Source organism: Ranitomeya variabilis, chromosome 3 (genome assembly GCF_051348905.1).
Source record: "Ranitomeya variabilis isolate aRanVar5 chromosome 3, aRanVar5.hap1, whole genome shotgun sequence".
Lineage (NCBI taxonomy): Eukaryota > Metazoa > Chordata > Amphibia > Anura > Dendrobatidae > Ranitomeya > Ranitomeya variabilis.
In genome coordinates, this window is record NC_135234.1 from 116104437 (window position 1) to 116118167 (window position 13731).

The 13731-nt window shown below is 43.8% G+C and overlaps 1 protein-coding gene across 2 annotated transcripts in view; it reads left to right on the top strand.

The window, feature by feature from the left end:
- The first annotated feature begins 370 nt into the window (after positions 1–370).
- RNF43 (ring finger protein 43) overlaps positions 371–13731 on the top strand; it is a 59260-nt gene continuing 45899 nt past the window's right edge. The window contains exon 1 of one of the 2 annotated variants that reach the window (XM_077294571.1): positions 371–1073. In XM_077294571.1, coding sequence (XP_077150686.1) covers positions 846–1073 — 228 coding nt within the window. In that variant the 5' untranslated portion in view covers positions 371–845. The remainder of the gene's footprint in view (positions 1074–13731) is intronic. The other variant, XM_077294570.1, reaches the window with a different exon arrangement.

The following is a 13731-nucleotide window of genomic DNA, read 5'->3' on the forward strand; positions in this document are numbered from 1 at the left end:
GACATGCCATGGGTGCCATGTGTGCAGCTGCATAGGGGCCCAGTAGGTTGGGGGCGCCATGTTAGGCTGATAAACTTAATGGTTCTTGGAATGAGAGAAATAATGAGGGTCTTTCTCTTTGTGGTGAACTAGGGGGTGTCATACACCATGTCAGTATATATGTCCAGCACAGTGATGCCTGAGTGACACCCTGACACACAGCCTGCTCGCATTATGTGCCGCCACATGCAGAGACAGAGAGGAGGCAGCAGGCAGGGAGCTGCCATCTGTCGGCCAGGCTGCAGAGGGAGTCTGGGAGCCAGCAGAACCACATTCTCCAGTGAGGGGGGAGGGGAGGGGATCGCCTGCAGCTGCTCCACCCTCACTTTGTGTCAGCAGGTAGGAGCACAGCAGCAGCAGCAGCACAGTCCCCGGGGAGGGAGCTCAGTGTCCCGGGAAGCAGCGTCCTCCTCACTGCGAGCCCTGAGCCGCGGACACAGGCTGCACACAGGGCGGCCGGAGCTGGAATCCACCTTCTGCTCAGCGGGGATTGGCTCCGGGAGATGTGAGTGGAGCTAGAAGGGGCCTGCGCTGCGCTCGCTGAGGAGGAGGAGGGGGCACTGGCCGGCGGCACGGCCTCATCTACCTGTGCACCTCGCCGGCTCTGCGCCGCACGCTGCCGGCATGATGCCGGCCCAGGCTGAGCTTCCTGCTGCTGAGAGGAGCCAATGAATGGCCGTGACTGTGCGGTGAGCAGCGACTGAGGAGGAGTACGTGACAGCCCAGGCCATGGATGGGGGGCCCCTGCCCTGGGGGTAGCGGCGGCTGGCACTGCTGGCACGCAGGGTTCCTGGGACTGGCTATGGATGCCCGCTGCTGGCTGCAGTATGACTAGAGCCCGGCTGCAGCTGGCATCCCTCTGGCTGCTGCTTCTGGTAACTCTACAGGCGAGGCTGGCACTGACGGAGCAGGACCACCAGCAGAAAGCCCTGCTCAAGGTGTACCCTGTGAAGATGGAGCACCCAAACTTCACTGTGGAGGGGGTGTTTGCCAAGGTGGCGGATGTGAGCGGCGCTGAGGGCAAGCTGTTCCAGGTGAGTGTGACCAGAGTACCTGTCCTGGCCCCTGGCATTTCGCGCCTGTGGCAGACGTCCTGAGTGACCAGGCCTGGCAGTGCCCACGTGTCGTGGGCACAGATGTGGTGTGTGCTGCCATGTTGGCAGAGGCGAGAATAACTCTGAAGTGCAGGGAAATACCATGAAAGCCTCCGCACATGCTGCCCATCATTCCCGAGGTCACCCGGAAAGGTACTTGGCATTCCATGCCCGCTGCCCATACACCTGATGGCTTCACATGGGCGACCCGGGCAACCATGTGCCGGAAATCCAGGTAATAATGTGTTAGTAATATTTCCTAAGAACAAGATTCCAATTGATTTTGTCTGAATGTCGGCGCCTGATTCCCAGGTATTATCATAAGCCATAAACACGGGGTGAAACGCCAGCGCGGCTATGGCGGCTCTGCTGGCACAGGCACTAAGTACTCGTGATGTGGAGATAAGGACTTCCAGTGCCGGGTAATAATGACCTTCATGCAGCGTGGTATGAAACCTGCCATGCCAGATAACGACAGCCTCGTGTGACGCGCTCCTCATGGATTGTCAGACACTTCTGTGCGGGAAGAACACCCAAATAATCACAATAAGTTGTGTGACATCAGCACTGAACATGGGGCACTGATCGCACCTCCGAAAACACCACGTTATCTCATCCTTAGGCCCTGGTCACACTGCTGCTATTTGCCTTCCATTAGTTTCTGGTTTTTTTACAGTCTGTGCCGCCATCATAAGACAGCGAAGACCCTTCTAGATTTCAGGTGCAGCCCCCTGAGCTGCCGACATCATAACCCCCAGATTAGTGATAGTTTAATCACATAGTGACCGGTTCTACAATGGTGTAACATCATTTTGTCCGGTGTTAGGGTTTCTGCTTGCTGTCAGTGAATAGAAACATTCTTGATTACTTCCAGAGTCTGAAAACCCCATAAAGACCCCAGTATAGGGGTGTCTGCCATTGCGGCCAGTCCAGGCCGTCCACTGATCTGTTCTCATTGCTGAGAGTTTAGCTTCCATGTTTATGTACATTAATATCCCCAATATTTACCATAGAACTGACAACACGGCTTTATTATCACCCCGCATCTTGGGATCCTGGTCACTTTCAGGAATCGTCACCAATAGCAGTGGCATCAGACAACGTACCGGGACCATTTTCTGGGCTACCACAAGTAGTGTTTGTGCGCTTGTAAGACTGTAGTGGTAAAGTGCTGATACTTCACGTTTGCTGCCACATTGAAGAAAATATTAAGAAAGCTTCTTAAAAACTGGGAAACTTGCGAAATTCAGTCTAATGATGAACTGGGATGTGTAAACTGGCTGAGGGTCTTCTGATCAAACACGACAGCCTCATATCTGCCTATGGGACTGTCGTATTTGGGTCTGGAGACCCTCGGCCAGTCCGTGCATCTCAGTCCGTACTTGGACCATTAATGTTGGAGGTGTGAATCCGGCCCAACTCTCCAACATAATGGGGTTTTCTGCTAGTTAGGGGCCTGGGAATGCAATTGCCAAATGAAAGTGACCCCAAAGGTGAAGCGTCACCAATCTTAAAGACCATGTAGCGTTTGCTTCCAGGTTCAGGTTTTGGATGCAGCCTATGAAGCCAAAGCTAAGGCCTCGTTCAGACATCAGCGATTTTTCAGACGCTAAAAAACAGTCCACGTTTCATCAGTGTTTATGATCTGAATTGTAGCAGTGATTCAGTTTGGACCGTCAGATTGTCATCACTGTTCGGTCAGTGTCAGGTTTTACCATCAGAGTTTCATCAATGGTTTTATGAAAACATTTTTTTTTTAGAAAGTTTCTCCTATTCATTTCAGTATCTGTCATGGACAGCGCACTGATGCCATCACATGGACCTGTATGGTTGATATTGATCCGTGGCTCCCATCTAAAACGGACAGTTCCATGAATGTTTTGCGGACACACAGTTGACACATAGTTGACGTTTACAATGGGTATGGGTTTTTTTATGTGACGGCCATACATAAAACATATACAGTATGTGAAAACAAAAGTCTGAATGAGGCCTGGGAGTGTATTCCAAAAAAAGAAGTCTTAAGAAATAATTCTTGAAGATAGGTCCACCACTGTAATATGCAGCAAGGTGCACGCCGCCGGTGATGAATGTCCCACATCTTTCAGCCAGAAATCTAGGGCATTTCTGCTATAATTTATCATGTAAACTAAAGCCAAGGTGTTGGGCAGCCATAAGCCACGCTCCCTCCTGACAACAACTTTTCAAAAAATTAATGGACTTGGCATAAAATCACCAAAAGTCACGAAATCTTTCCGCTGCGCAATGTGTGCATAAACTAGTCATTTTCTGGTAAAAATCTTCGCAATGAGTTCACCCCTCAGAGTTTTCTTCACAATCATCATCTTCTAGGATTTGTTTCTGCATCTGATTTCACAAGTCGTGCCTTCACTGCGGACACAACACTGATTTCTCAGATATTTTTACAAAATGTTGAAAAAATACAGCAAAAAAAGACCACACGGCATGAGAGCGCAAGTGCAAACTGCATAAAGAAAACTTAAATATGGAAAATGTCCTTGATTTTTAGATGCTGATTATTTAGACTGTACCAGGGATGGACAAGAGCTCGTTAGATCACTACCAGAGCCATACTGAAATGCTCCAAAAGACAGGCTGATAGGGAATCTAGGTTGCGAGCTCCGATGGGGACAGTGATGAAGATGTCTGTAAAGGCTGTGGAATAAATGGCGATATATAAGTGAGATAGATAAATAAATACAAATTCATTGTTTAAATGGCCAAACTATATCTAAAAAAATATTCATAGATAGCAAGAAAAAGCAAAGCAAAATGTTAGGCCACTTTCATAAAATCAGAAGTGGAACCTACAGGGACCTAAACCGTCAGCTACAGATTTCTGGATATATTGGCTGTCTATCAGCGCTAGCAAACAATGGCAATGTAAGGCTATGTTCACACGTTGTGTTTTTTTCAAAGCAAAGTTTAAGCTGCTTCCAAAAACCAGGTTTTGCTTAGTTTTTGCGGCATTTTTGTCAGGGTACATTTGTCTGTTGTGCACACTGATAAAGTTTAGTGCATAAAAAACAAATCTGATCCTACTTCATCAGGTTTTGGCACCAAAAACGCAGCAAAACCTGATACCTGCGGTTTTTGCACTACCCATTGAATGGGAGAAAAACGCTGAAAGAAGTGACAAGCTGGATTTAGCAAAAATTCAGCTCTTTGACAAAAGTCGGGGAAAAAAAGGTGTGTGTAGAGATTTCTGAATCTCATAGACTTTGCTGGTACTGCATCTGTCATCTATCTATCTATCTATCATCTATTTATCTATCATCTATTTATCTATCATCTATTATCTATCTATTATCTATCTATCATCTATTTATCTATCTATTATCTATCATCTATCTATTATCTATTATCTATCTATTATCTATCATCTATCTATTATCTATTTATCTATTATCTATCTATTATCTATCATCTATCTATTATCTATCTATCATCTATTATGTATCATCTATCTATCTATTATCTATCATCTATTATCTATCTATCTATTATCTATCTATCTATTATCTGTCTATCATCTGTCTATCTATCTATCTATCTATCTATCTATCTATCTGTTCCGGCTGAATGACTATAAGCACCCTTGTTTGAATATGGTAGTGCAGGGGTGATAGGATTCAGAGATGTTTCCTGGTTCCACATTGTTTTCTATTCACATATCATTGTAAGATTTCTTTTGGGAGGTTCTCGTGGCTTTCAAATTATTTCCATTTACTTTACCTTTAGTTACCAGTTCATTCATAATATTTAAACGGGTTCTCCATCTCTACTACTGGACTACCTTTTATTAATGGCCACATGGTACATAAACAAACAAATCCATACTTACCATCTGGACTAACGTCACTTCTCAGTGAATTCTGGGTCCCCCGCTGGTCTGTTATTTATTATTATTATTATTATTATTATTATTCATTTTTATAGCGCCATTTATTCCATGGCGCTGTACATGTGAAATACGGAGCAAATATAGACAAATACATTAGACATGAGCAAAAAAAAAAAAACAAGGCACACGGGTACATAAGGAGGGAGGACCCTGCCCGCGAGGGCTCACAATCTGCAGGGGATGGGTGATGATACACTAGGAGAGGGCAGAGCTGGTTGTGTTATAAGCAATTTTACATGACCGCAGCAGCCAATCACCGGCTATGGATCAGCTGTAGCCTTCAGAATCCTGTCTGAGTAGGAGAACCGTGTTCTTCCACCTAGATGGAAATATGAAGGCCACAGGCGATCAGCGGACGCCGATTGGTTGCCGCAGTCACATGACAGGTTATGTCAGGAGACCGAGATCTGAGGAGCGGCGCTGGTCTGGGAGGTAAGGAAAGATTTTTGCTAGGATTGATGCAGCACATGGAAGTCATATATAAGAGTTTGCCCAGTAGTGGGCATTGGACAACCCCTTTAACTCTTCTGAATTATATGGACAACCCCTTTAATAACCCAACATCACTCAGGTACCATTCATGCCGGATTATAGGATTTTTTATGTATGAGATACAGGGTGAACATGATGGTGAGAACACAGGGGTCTGCAGAGAATACACATCTAGGTTCTGCCGACTGCTGGCATACATTAGGTGGCATCTGCCATTGGCAACCTGGCACCTGAACACTATCCTGTTCTCATAGGTAATCATGGCTAACGGAAAGAAAGGTCACTCCATCTGTCCTTGTGTAGAATATATATATATATATATATATATATACAGTATGTGTGTATATATATATATATATATATATATATATATATATATATATATATATATATATAATCTTTAAAGACTAAATTGGGACATTCCCTTTGTTTCCCATGAGCCCCATCGCTGTGAGAACAATACGGTACATTTACATTGTGTAAGTATAGTTTTCCCCGTACACATGACCTTGTGCGCGCCCTGTAATAAGCAGCAGAGCCCCCTGTAATCCCGGCATTCCTATAATGAGGCACAGAATAACTGATTCTACAGATTACTATAATAATATTGCCCGCTGACTGCCAGCGCTATCATGCCACACAAGTGCCTCTTTGTTCCAGTTTGGTGATTTTATATCTTCATGTATAACATTAGGATGCGTGCTCACTTTTATCATTTCTTACATTCCATCTCCTTGGCAAGTCCAGCCCCATAAACCTCAGTGTGCTGCCATCATCCAGATCACAATTTACATAAGTACTGTATATCTGCGTATTCAAAGAAATGAGACCGTTTGCATAAATCAATAGTAGAATCAAATATTAGAAATATATATTTTCCGAGCTTCTTTCTCCACTTATGAGCCACTTCTCCCCCTTACACCTCTTCTTCTTAATTCATCATTCAGTCTAAAATACAGCTAAAATTCATCCCAATTGAAATAAGACGGGCTGGCAGCTCACTGCAGTATCAGGTTACAGCTGCATATTGAAGTCTATGGGAAGGGGATGAAAAGGAGAGTTTTTTTTATTTTTGCATGTACATGACCTAGGCTCCTGTCCGCCCCCTGCAATTTTGGAATCCACAGACTCATGTAAGGCTGCGGGCCCCATTCATTGTTGCATTTAAACCTTATTTTTTGCCTAGTTTTAATGTGTTTTTTTTCTTGCTCCTTATTACTCTTTAATAATTTGTGCTTTATTTGTTTTTATGTGTTTTTTTTTTTCTTATATTTATCATTGTGAGCATGTTTGCTGTTACAAGATGCTTTCTTCTCAACATTTTTGTGCAACTGTACTGTGCTACGGTCACCCCCTGGGGTGATTTTTATGTACTCCTTTTTGTTTTAACTTAAATTTTGCAACACCTAAGTGAAACATGTGACTGCGCTAAAAAGTCACAAAGTGGGGTTTAATTAAAAAATAAAGAGAATGTTTGATTTTCTGCAAAATTCATGAGCCACATGTGCCATTTCAAGGAATTTGGCACAAAAAAATCAACAAATACCATAAGGCAAAGAAAAGTGACTTAAAAAAACCTCTGCAAATGATGAATCAGGCCCTATTTGTATATTACACTTAGTCCCAACAAAAGCTCCCCGTATGTACGTTATCGTTGCCATAGGCTCCATTCCCTTAGTGGAGGCCAAAAGGACACTATCAGGCTGTTATATGTGGGCACACTGTTATACCGTATAGGAAAGTGCTGCATACAGAGGACCGCTGCTAAAAAAGCATGCCGTGCTATGGGTTTTTATGGTGGACGGATGCGATGGCCACTGTTGTGTATATACTTAAACACCAGTTTAGCCTTAAAGGGGTTGTTCTCTTTCAGAAAATGTTATTATAAAGGGAAAACGTTGTGTACCCAGCTTCACATCAGGTTATTATAAAGAAAACAGTCGCTTTCCAGTACGTCCATACAGGTTTCCGACTCCCTTTTCACCTTGGTGCAATAAGGAGGAGCAGTAGCCTATGGTGGTGTCTGTACTGGGGGCTTCCTAATAGAGACTCCATTGTAGATGCTGATGCTTTTGAGTAGAAAAATATCACTAGTTTTCATCTGAACACTGTTAGGTAGGTCCATCGGTGCCTGTGCTTTCATTACGCAGGATAGGTAATATAGGATAGCTGGGGTGTAGCTGCTGGGGCCCCCACCAATTGTAAGGACAGGGAACCCATGTGTGAATCGACCAATAGCGCCACGTGTGGCTACTGCTCCATTCCCTTCTATGAAACAGATGGCTCAGCTACGTCCTCATTGCCATATAGATGAATGGAGTAGTGGTCACCATGCAGACTACTGCTCCATGCACACAGGAGACTTTGGATCCCAGCGGTTGCACCATCAGCGATCAGACATTTATCACTTAAAGTAAGCTCATGGCCCCCAATGTAAAACCTCTAACAGCGGACCCCAGCTCTCACAGGTCTTTAATAGTATTGGTCTTCTTATGGGACTCCCTAGATTCCAGAGCTACAAACGCTGTAGTTACGCTCTGATCACCTATCAAAGTAATGTAATTAGTGGGAAGACCTATTTGTGGGATCCCTGAGGATCCTAATGGTGTTGTCTAAGCTACTGGCGGACAGACAGAAGAGGCGCCCGTGCAAGAACTCTATATGGGCCCTTTGCAGTCCAATAGCTCATCATGATGCACAATTTGTAAATGGGCCCCCTTACCTCTTGGACCCCTGTGTGACTGTACAGATTCCACCATTGTGTCCACCCCTGGACTGAACACTTAGGATTCATTTACTAATATTTGGGAGCCTATTATGTATAACAAATGATACAAAGTTCAGATAAATGTGTCGCTGGCAAACGCTATACAGGATTGTGCAAGGAGCTTTACATATATCCCTCCTATTGAGAAATAGTGGGAAGCTGCGGTCTATACAAATGGATGAACTTTGGCCACTTCTCTCTAGTTATAGATTGTTTTTTAATTGTGGGGAATTATTCTGAATTTCCATCTATATATTCTATCGCTGCCATCTTTTAAGACCCTTTTATTTCCTCGCAGTGGTGTATGTAGGTGATGGTAACCCATAATAAAAAAAACTTTAAAAAGTGCATTATTCATCCCATGGGACTGCCAGTGAGCGCCAAGTACAGGGTTTGGCTTTTTCTGGCACTTCCATAGTGAATGAATGGAGCGGTGGTGGCACACATGTGAGGCCATTGCTCTATTCCAACAGGGCATTTCAGAGCCCCATTCTTGGGATCCTTGGGGGGGTCTATGCTTTCCATCCCCCACCGATCCACACATTATCCTGGGGATAGCTTTTAATGATAGGACCACCCCTTTAATCCAGATTGTGAATACAATACTTGCAAAATCCCAAGCACATAAGATAAATGGCCCAAATGAAGAAATAGCGTTACATAAAATGTAAGAAGAGCTGAAGTGTAAAGCATGGATTTAAAGCGGAAGAATCTCTGTTAAGACAGGAAGTGGATATCTGACAACTTCAGACATAAGACCAAGATGGATAAATTCCAGGAGTCATGGAGCCAATGCATCTTGAAAATTGCAAACCAATTTTAATTTGTTGGGTTTTTTTATGGCTAGTATGCCTCTGACAACCCATGTGTGAACAGGGCGAACAAAAAAATGACAGCGAGTGAACCGTGTAGCAGAAACTAGTGTAATATCAGGAGGCACCTTGTATAAGGCAGCTAGCCGTGGTGGCATTCGTCAGCCATATTTCACACTTGGTGAGGTTTGTGGGAACCTTAATGACTTGCAGCCCTGTGTTGTGCGCACACGCAGGCATTGTTCCTGGCAGAGATCGGTGCGGCGGCAGCAGCGGGTGCGTATTCCTGCCTGGCATGAGGACTTGGCTGTGGGAGAGGGAGCAGGTGGGTTGTAAGGAAGAGCGCTCGCTCTGTTATTGAAATGCAGGCTTTTTATTATGTCATTAATGTTACAACATACAAGAACCGGGGAACTTCTCATTATCCAACTCAAGGCTTCCGACCAGCGCCATTGCCAAAGAAAACAGATCTGTGCTCCGAGCAAGACGGTTTTTTTCAGGCATAAATTTTTATGGTGTTTTTAAAGTGCTTATTGAAGAAAGGAAAGTTTTGTGAGGACATATGTTTACATTTTCAATTTCCCCTCTTTATGTGTCATTTTAGAAGTGTCATACTCTCCAGGATATGGAATAATGGAGAAGGGCATGGAGTCAGAAACCTCATTATGGGGATCATCACTTATGTTTTTGGACAGGTTCATTACGGATTTAAAAAAGTCTCTGGAATAGAGAAATAGAGGTCTGAACATTGGGAACCCCAATGGCATCCAGGGACGAGTGTTCTACTGTAATATACAAAATAATGTGCAATAGTAGCCTCCACATACAACAAGTGTATACACAGAGGCCCCTAAGCAGATACCAATCCTTCAGTACAGAAGATAAAAAAATGGAGGCAGCACACCAGTTCAAAGTGGAAAAGTCCGAATTAATAGGCAAACATTTTTGAAAACTCCCTTTTTCTTGATTATTGCATAACCCTTTTCTGTGGTCTTACAATACATTTACTCCTGCCAGCTGCAACTGTCAGATGACCGCCAGTCGGCTATATACAAGCTAATTGGCAGTTATTTAATAGCTAGAATTTATTGCGCACAGAATGACCATTAGGGTTCACTCACACAAGCATATAACACGGCATGAGAGAACAATCGCAGATGTGTGGGCGCATGTGGAACAACGGACTGCACTTGGATGTCATCAGAGTGCAGTCCCAAGTATCGCAGACGCCAGCAATGGAAAAGATGGAGATATTATTTTTTCCGTTTTCTCCACACCTGTGCTGTGATTCTCTCATGTGCGAGGATCTGAGCACTGTGTGACGCCGGCCTTAATCTGATCATTTTGCGCGCATAGGACATCATTGTTATTGGGAGCACATCGCCTGTTTACACAGGGTGATGTGCTGATAATGGTTTTTCGCAGGTATGGTGATTGCCAGCAAGTTTACACAAGCCAGTAATCAGCCCACAAGTGTTCCTACTAATGCGAGCTCCCGATTATTGGCTCTTCTAAGTGCTCTCTACATTGACTAGACTTTCTCCCTTACAGCCAGGGATGACCTGTGCAGCTTCATCACCCTTGTATTAGATTGCCCCTGATAATTGACCCCAGGTTTTTGGTAATTACATTTAATTTTACAACAAAGTCGCCCATGTAGCCCTCAGCATAAGGATAATAACCATTTATCTTCCAGGAACACAGATTACAAGATCAAAGCAGAGCAGCGGTTTGTTTTGAGGCCAATTTAAAGATATATCACAAAGGCTCTCATGCTAAAAAGAATCCACTACCTTTTTTTTTGTGGTATATCAAGGTTTTCCAGTCCGAAGATGAAAGATCTCTCTTTTGATCTCTATCTGAAGCCCAGCGGTCACTCTTAGGCCACATTCACACTCCAGTTCTTTCATCAGTATTTTCCCATCACTGTAAGCCAAAACCAGGAGTGGATCAGGAATGCAGAAGTGGTGCAAGTGTTTCCATTTCTCTTTTGGTTTTGGGTTACAAATAATGATTAGTGATGAGCGAATATACTTGGTACTCGAGATTTTCCGAGCACGCTCGGGGGTCCTCCGAGTATTTGTAAGTACTCGGAGATTTAGTTTTCAGTGCCGCAGCTGAATGATTTACATCTGACATCCAGCATAAGTACATGTGGGGGTTGCCTGGTTGCTATGGAATCCCCACATGTACTTATGCTGGCTATTAGATGTAAATCATTCAGCTGCAGCACTGAAAACTAATTCTCCGAGCACTTACAAATACTCGGAGGACCCCTGAGCATGCTCGAGAAATTTCGAGTAACGAGTATATTCGCTCATCATGCTAATAATGGAATATGACAAACAAATACTGACGTGTGAACATGGGTCTAAGCAATTTCATGCGTCTGACGGTCACAGTTCATGTATAGACTGCGATGTCCAGACCGGCCACGTATCTCCTAACCTGAATTCAACAGCCACGTAGGCGTACATGCTGTTATTGTGTTCGGGTCAGGAGCAGGGCTGTTAATTTGGAGGCCATTTTGGTGGAGTCAGTCTGTGTCATTGAAATTGAGGAGTTGGAGTCGGAGTTTTGGCTTACCGACTCCACAGCCCTGGTCAGGAGACCCGCGGGTGGTCCAGACATCATGATTCGTGGGTGGACTTCTGAAGCTAACTAAAGGCCAAATGATGGTACTTATGTCAATTTTTGTATGGATAACACTCATTAATTAGTGAGGGCAAGACTAGAAAAAAAGTGTATTATGTTGGCCGCGTTCAAAATTTAATATAAGAGTTTTAACTTTTCCATGTGCAAATTGCCTCTGCTGAAAAAAAGAGGACTTAACTCTATAGCGCCACCTATTGGAAGTAGCGATCCTACAAGTCACAATCAACCCTTTAACGAGTCGTGCAATATGACTTAGGATAAAAGCCAAATCAGTATCTCAATTCGCAGACACGGTGTTTCGGGCTGTTGGCCCTCGTCAGTGCGAAGCATGAGAACTGATTTGGCTAGGTGAGAGGCTCTGGACTGGGGTCTAAGGGGTAACGTTTCTCCTTATGGAGAGTGACATACCAGCTGGCTTGTCAAGGTAAGGAGGCTTATTCGCCGTGCAATGCTCCTCTGGGAATTTAAATATGCAAATTGCCTCTGCTGAAAAAAAGAGGACTTAACTCTATAGCGCCACCTATTGGAAGTAGCGATCCTACTTTCCATGTGCATTTGGATACCATGTTAATGTATCTCACCATTGGGTAAGTGTAATAATGACTTGATAACGAAGACTGGCCACCATAGAAGGAGAAGATCCTTCTGTCATGGTCACAGGTGAGGCCATCTAGGCATCTCCATGTCCTTTCAGGGCCAGTAGCGGACCAACCATCTAGAGCTGTCAGTGCAGGCTCTGGCTTATCACTTTTTACGTTGTCTGTGTGAAGAGGACAGAGGGGTCGAGCCGTCATGAGTTCCCAGCACTGTCTGGAACGTACAAGAGATTGTCCTCACGAGCAGCTGCGGATCGGCTGCTGCCATGTCCTGTATTATCAGGGCACTGTGGCTGGCACAATGCAGGAGTATCACTTGCATCGCTAAGTTTTGGCATTCGGCTGAGAACACAGTAATCTCTCCAGCCTATGATCACTCGTGGTTTTGGGCAGGGTTATGGTGGACTTGTAGCTGAAAAATGTGCTGCTGAGGGGTTTCCTGAATAGCAGATGGTTATTATTGTGGGTTTGAAAAGAAGAGCGGCCAGACGCCCCTGTTATAGTATTTAGGGAATTACTGTAATAAGTGAAAGTTTATTCAAATGGAAAATGAAGAATTGGCCTGAAATTTTTGTAGATGGTTCATTTCTTCTTTTTAAAATCTGTGAAATTGAAATATCTTTTATCATCGGAAGAAAAGATGTCCTCTGCGGAAATGCTAAACACACAATGTGCCGCCCGTGAGCGCGCTCAGCAATTATTCCGTGTTTGTGTCTTTAGGTCTTTGTAGTTGTGCAGTGGTCTGTACTTGGAACTACTTTTTTCACTTTTGTTACCTGTTGCTCTCCACCTTTTATTCCCACTGCTCTCCTGAGTATTTCTTTTTTTTTAAATTAAATCTACCATACAGTTCCAGGAATATGGTCCTTTTTATTCAGTGCTAGTTGTTACGGTCTTTACAATGGGGTGTTTATCGCAGGGTAATAATGCAGAGTTGCCTTAGGATTCCCTGGGGACGTATCTTATGAGCCCTGCCCCCTCAGTAAAGATGATAAAAATCATCACTTAATAACAATGCCCATGTCTCTGGATCCATACGGCGGTTTTAAAATAAAAATAAAAAAACCTAAAATTGAATTCTGAAGGTGGCATGTAGAGCAGGCATAATTCAGAGCAAAAACTGGGCACTTTTGACCTGGTGACAGGTCTTTCTAGTGATTGGATTTCTCAAAAATGCTTATTTTTTTTTCATTGATTCATCATTTTATGTAAAAACTGCAAATAAAATGCTTCTTGCATCTGCAAAAAGAGGCCAAATTCCTATACTGCTGGTTTTAATATATGTGGCAGCTGCGGTCAGCAGGATTTTCTGCAGTTATAGGAAAGAGTTTATTCTGCATTTATGTAGGGA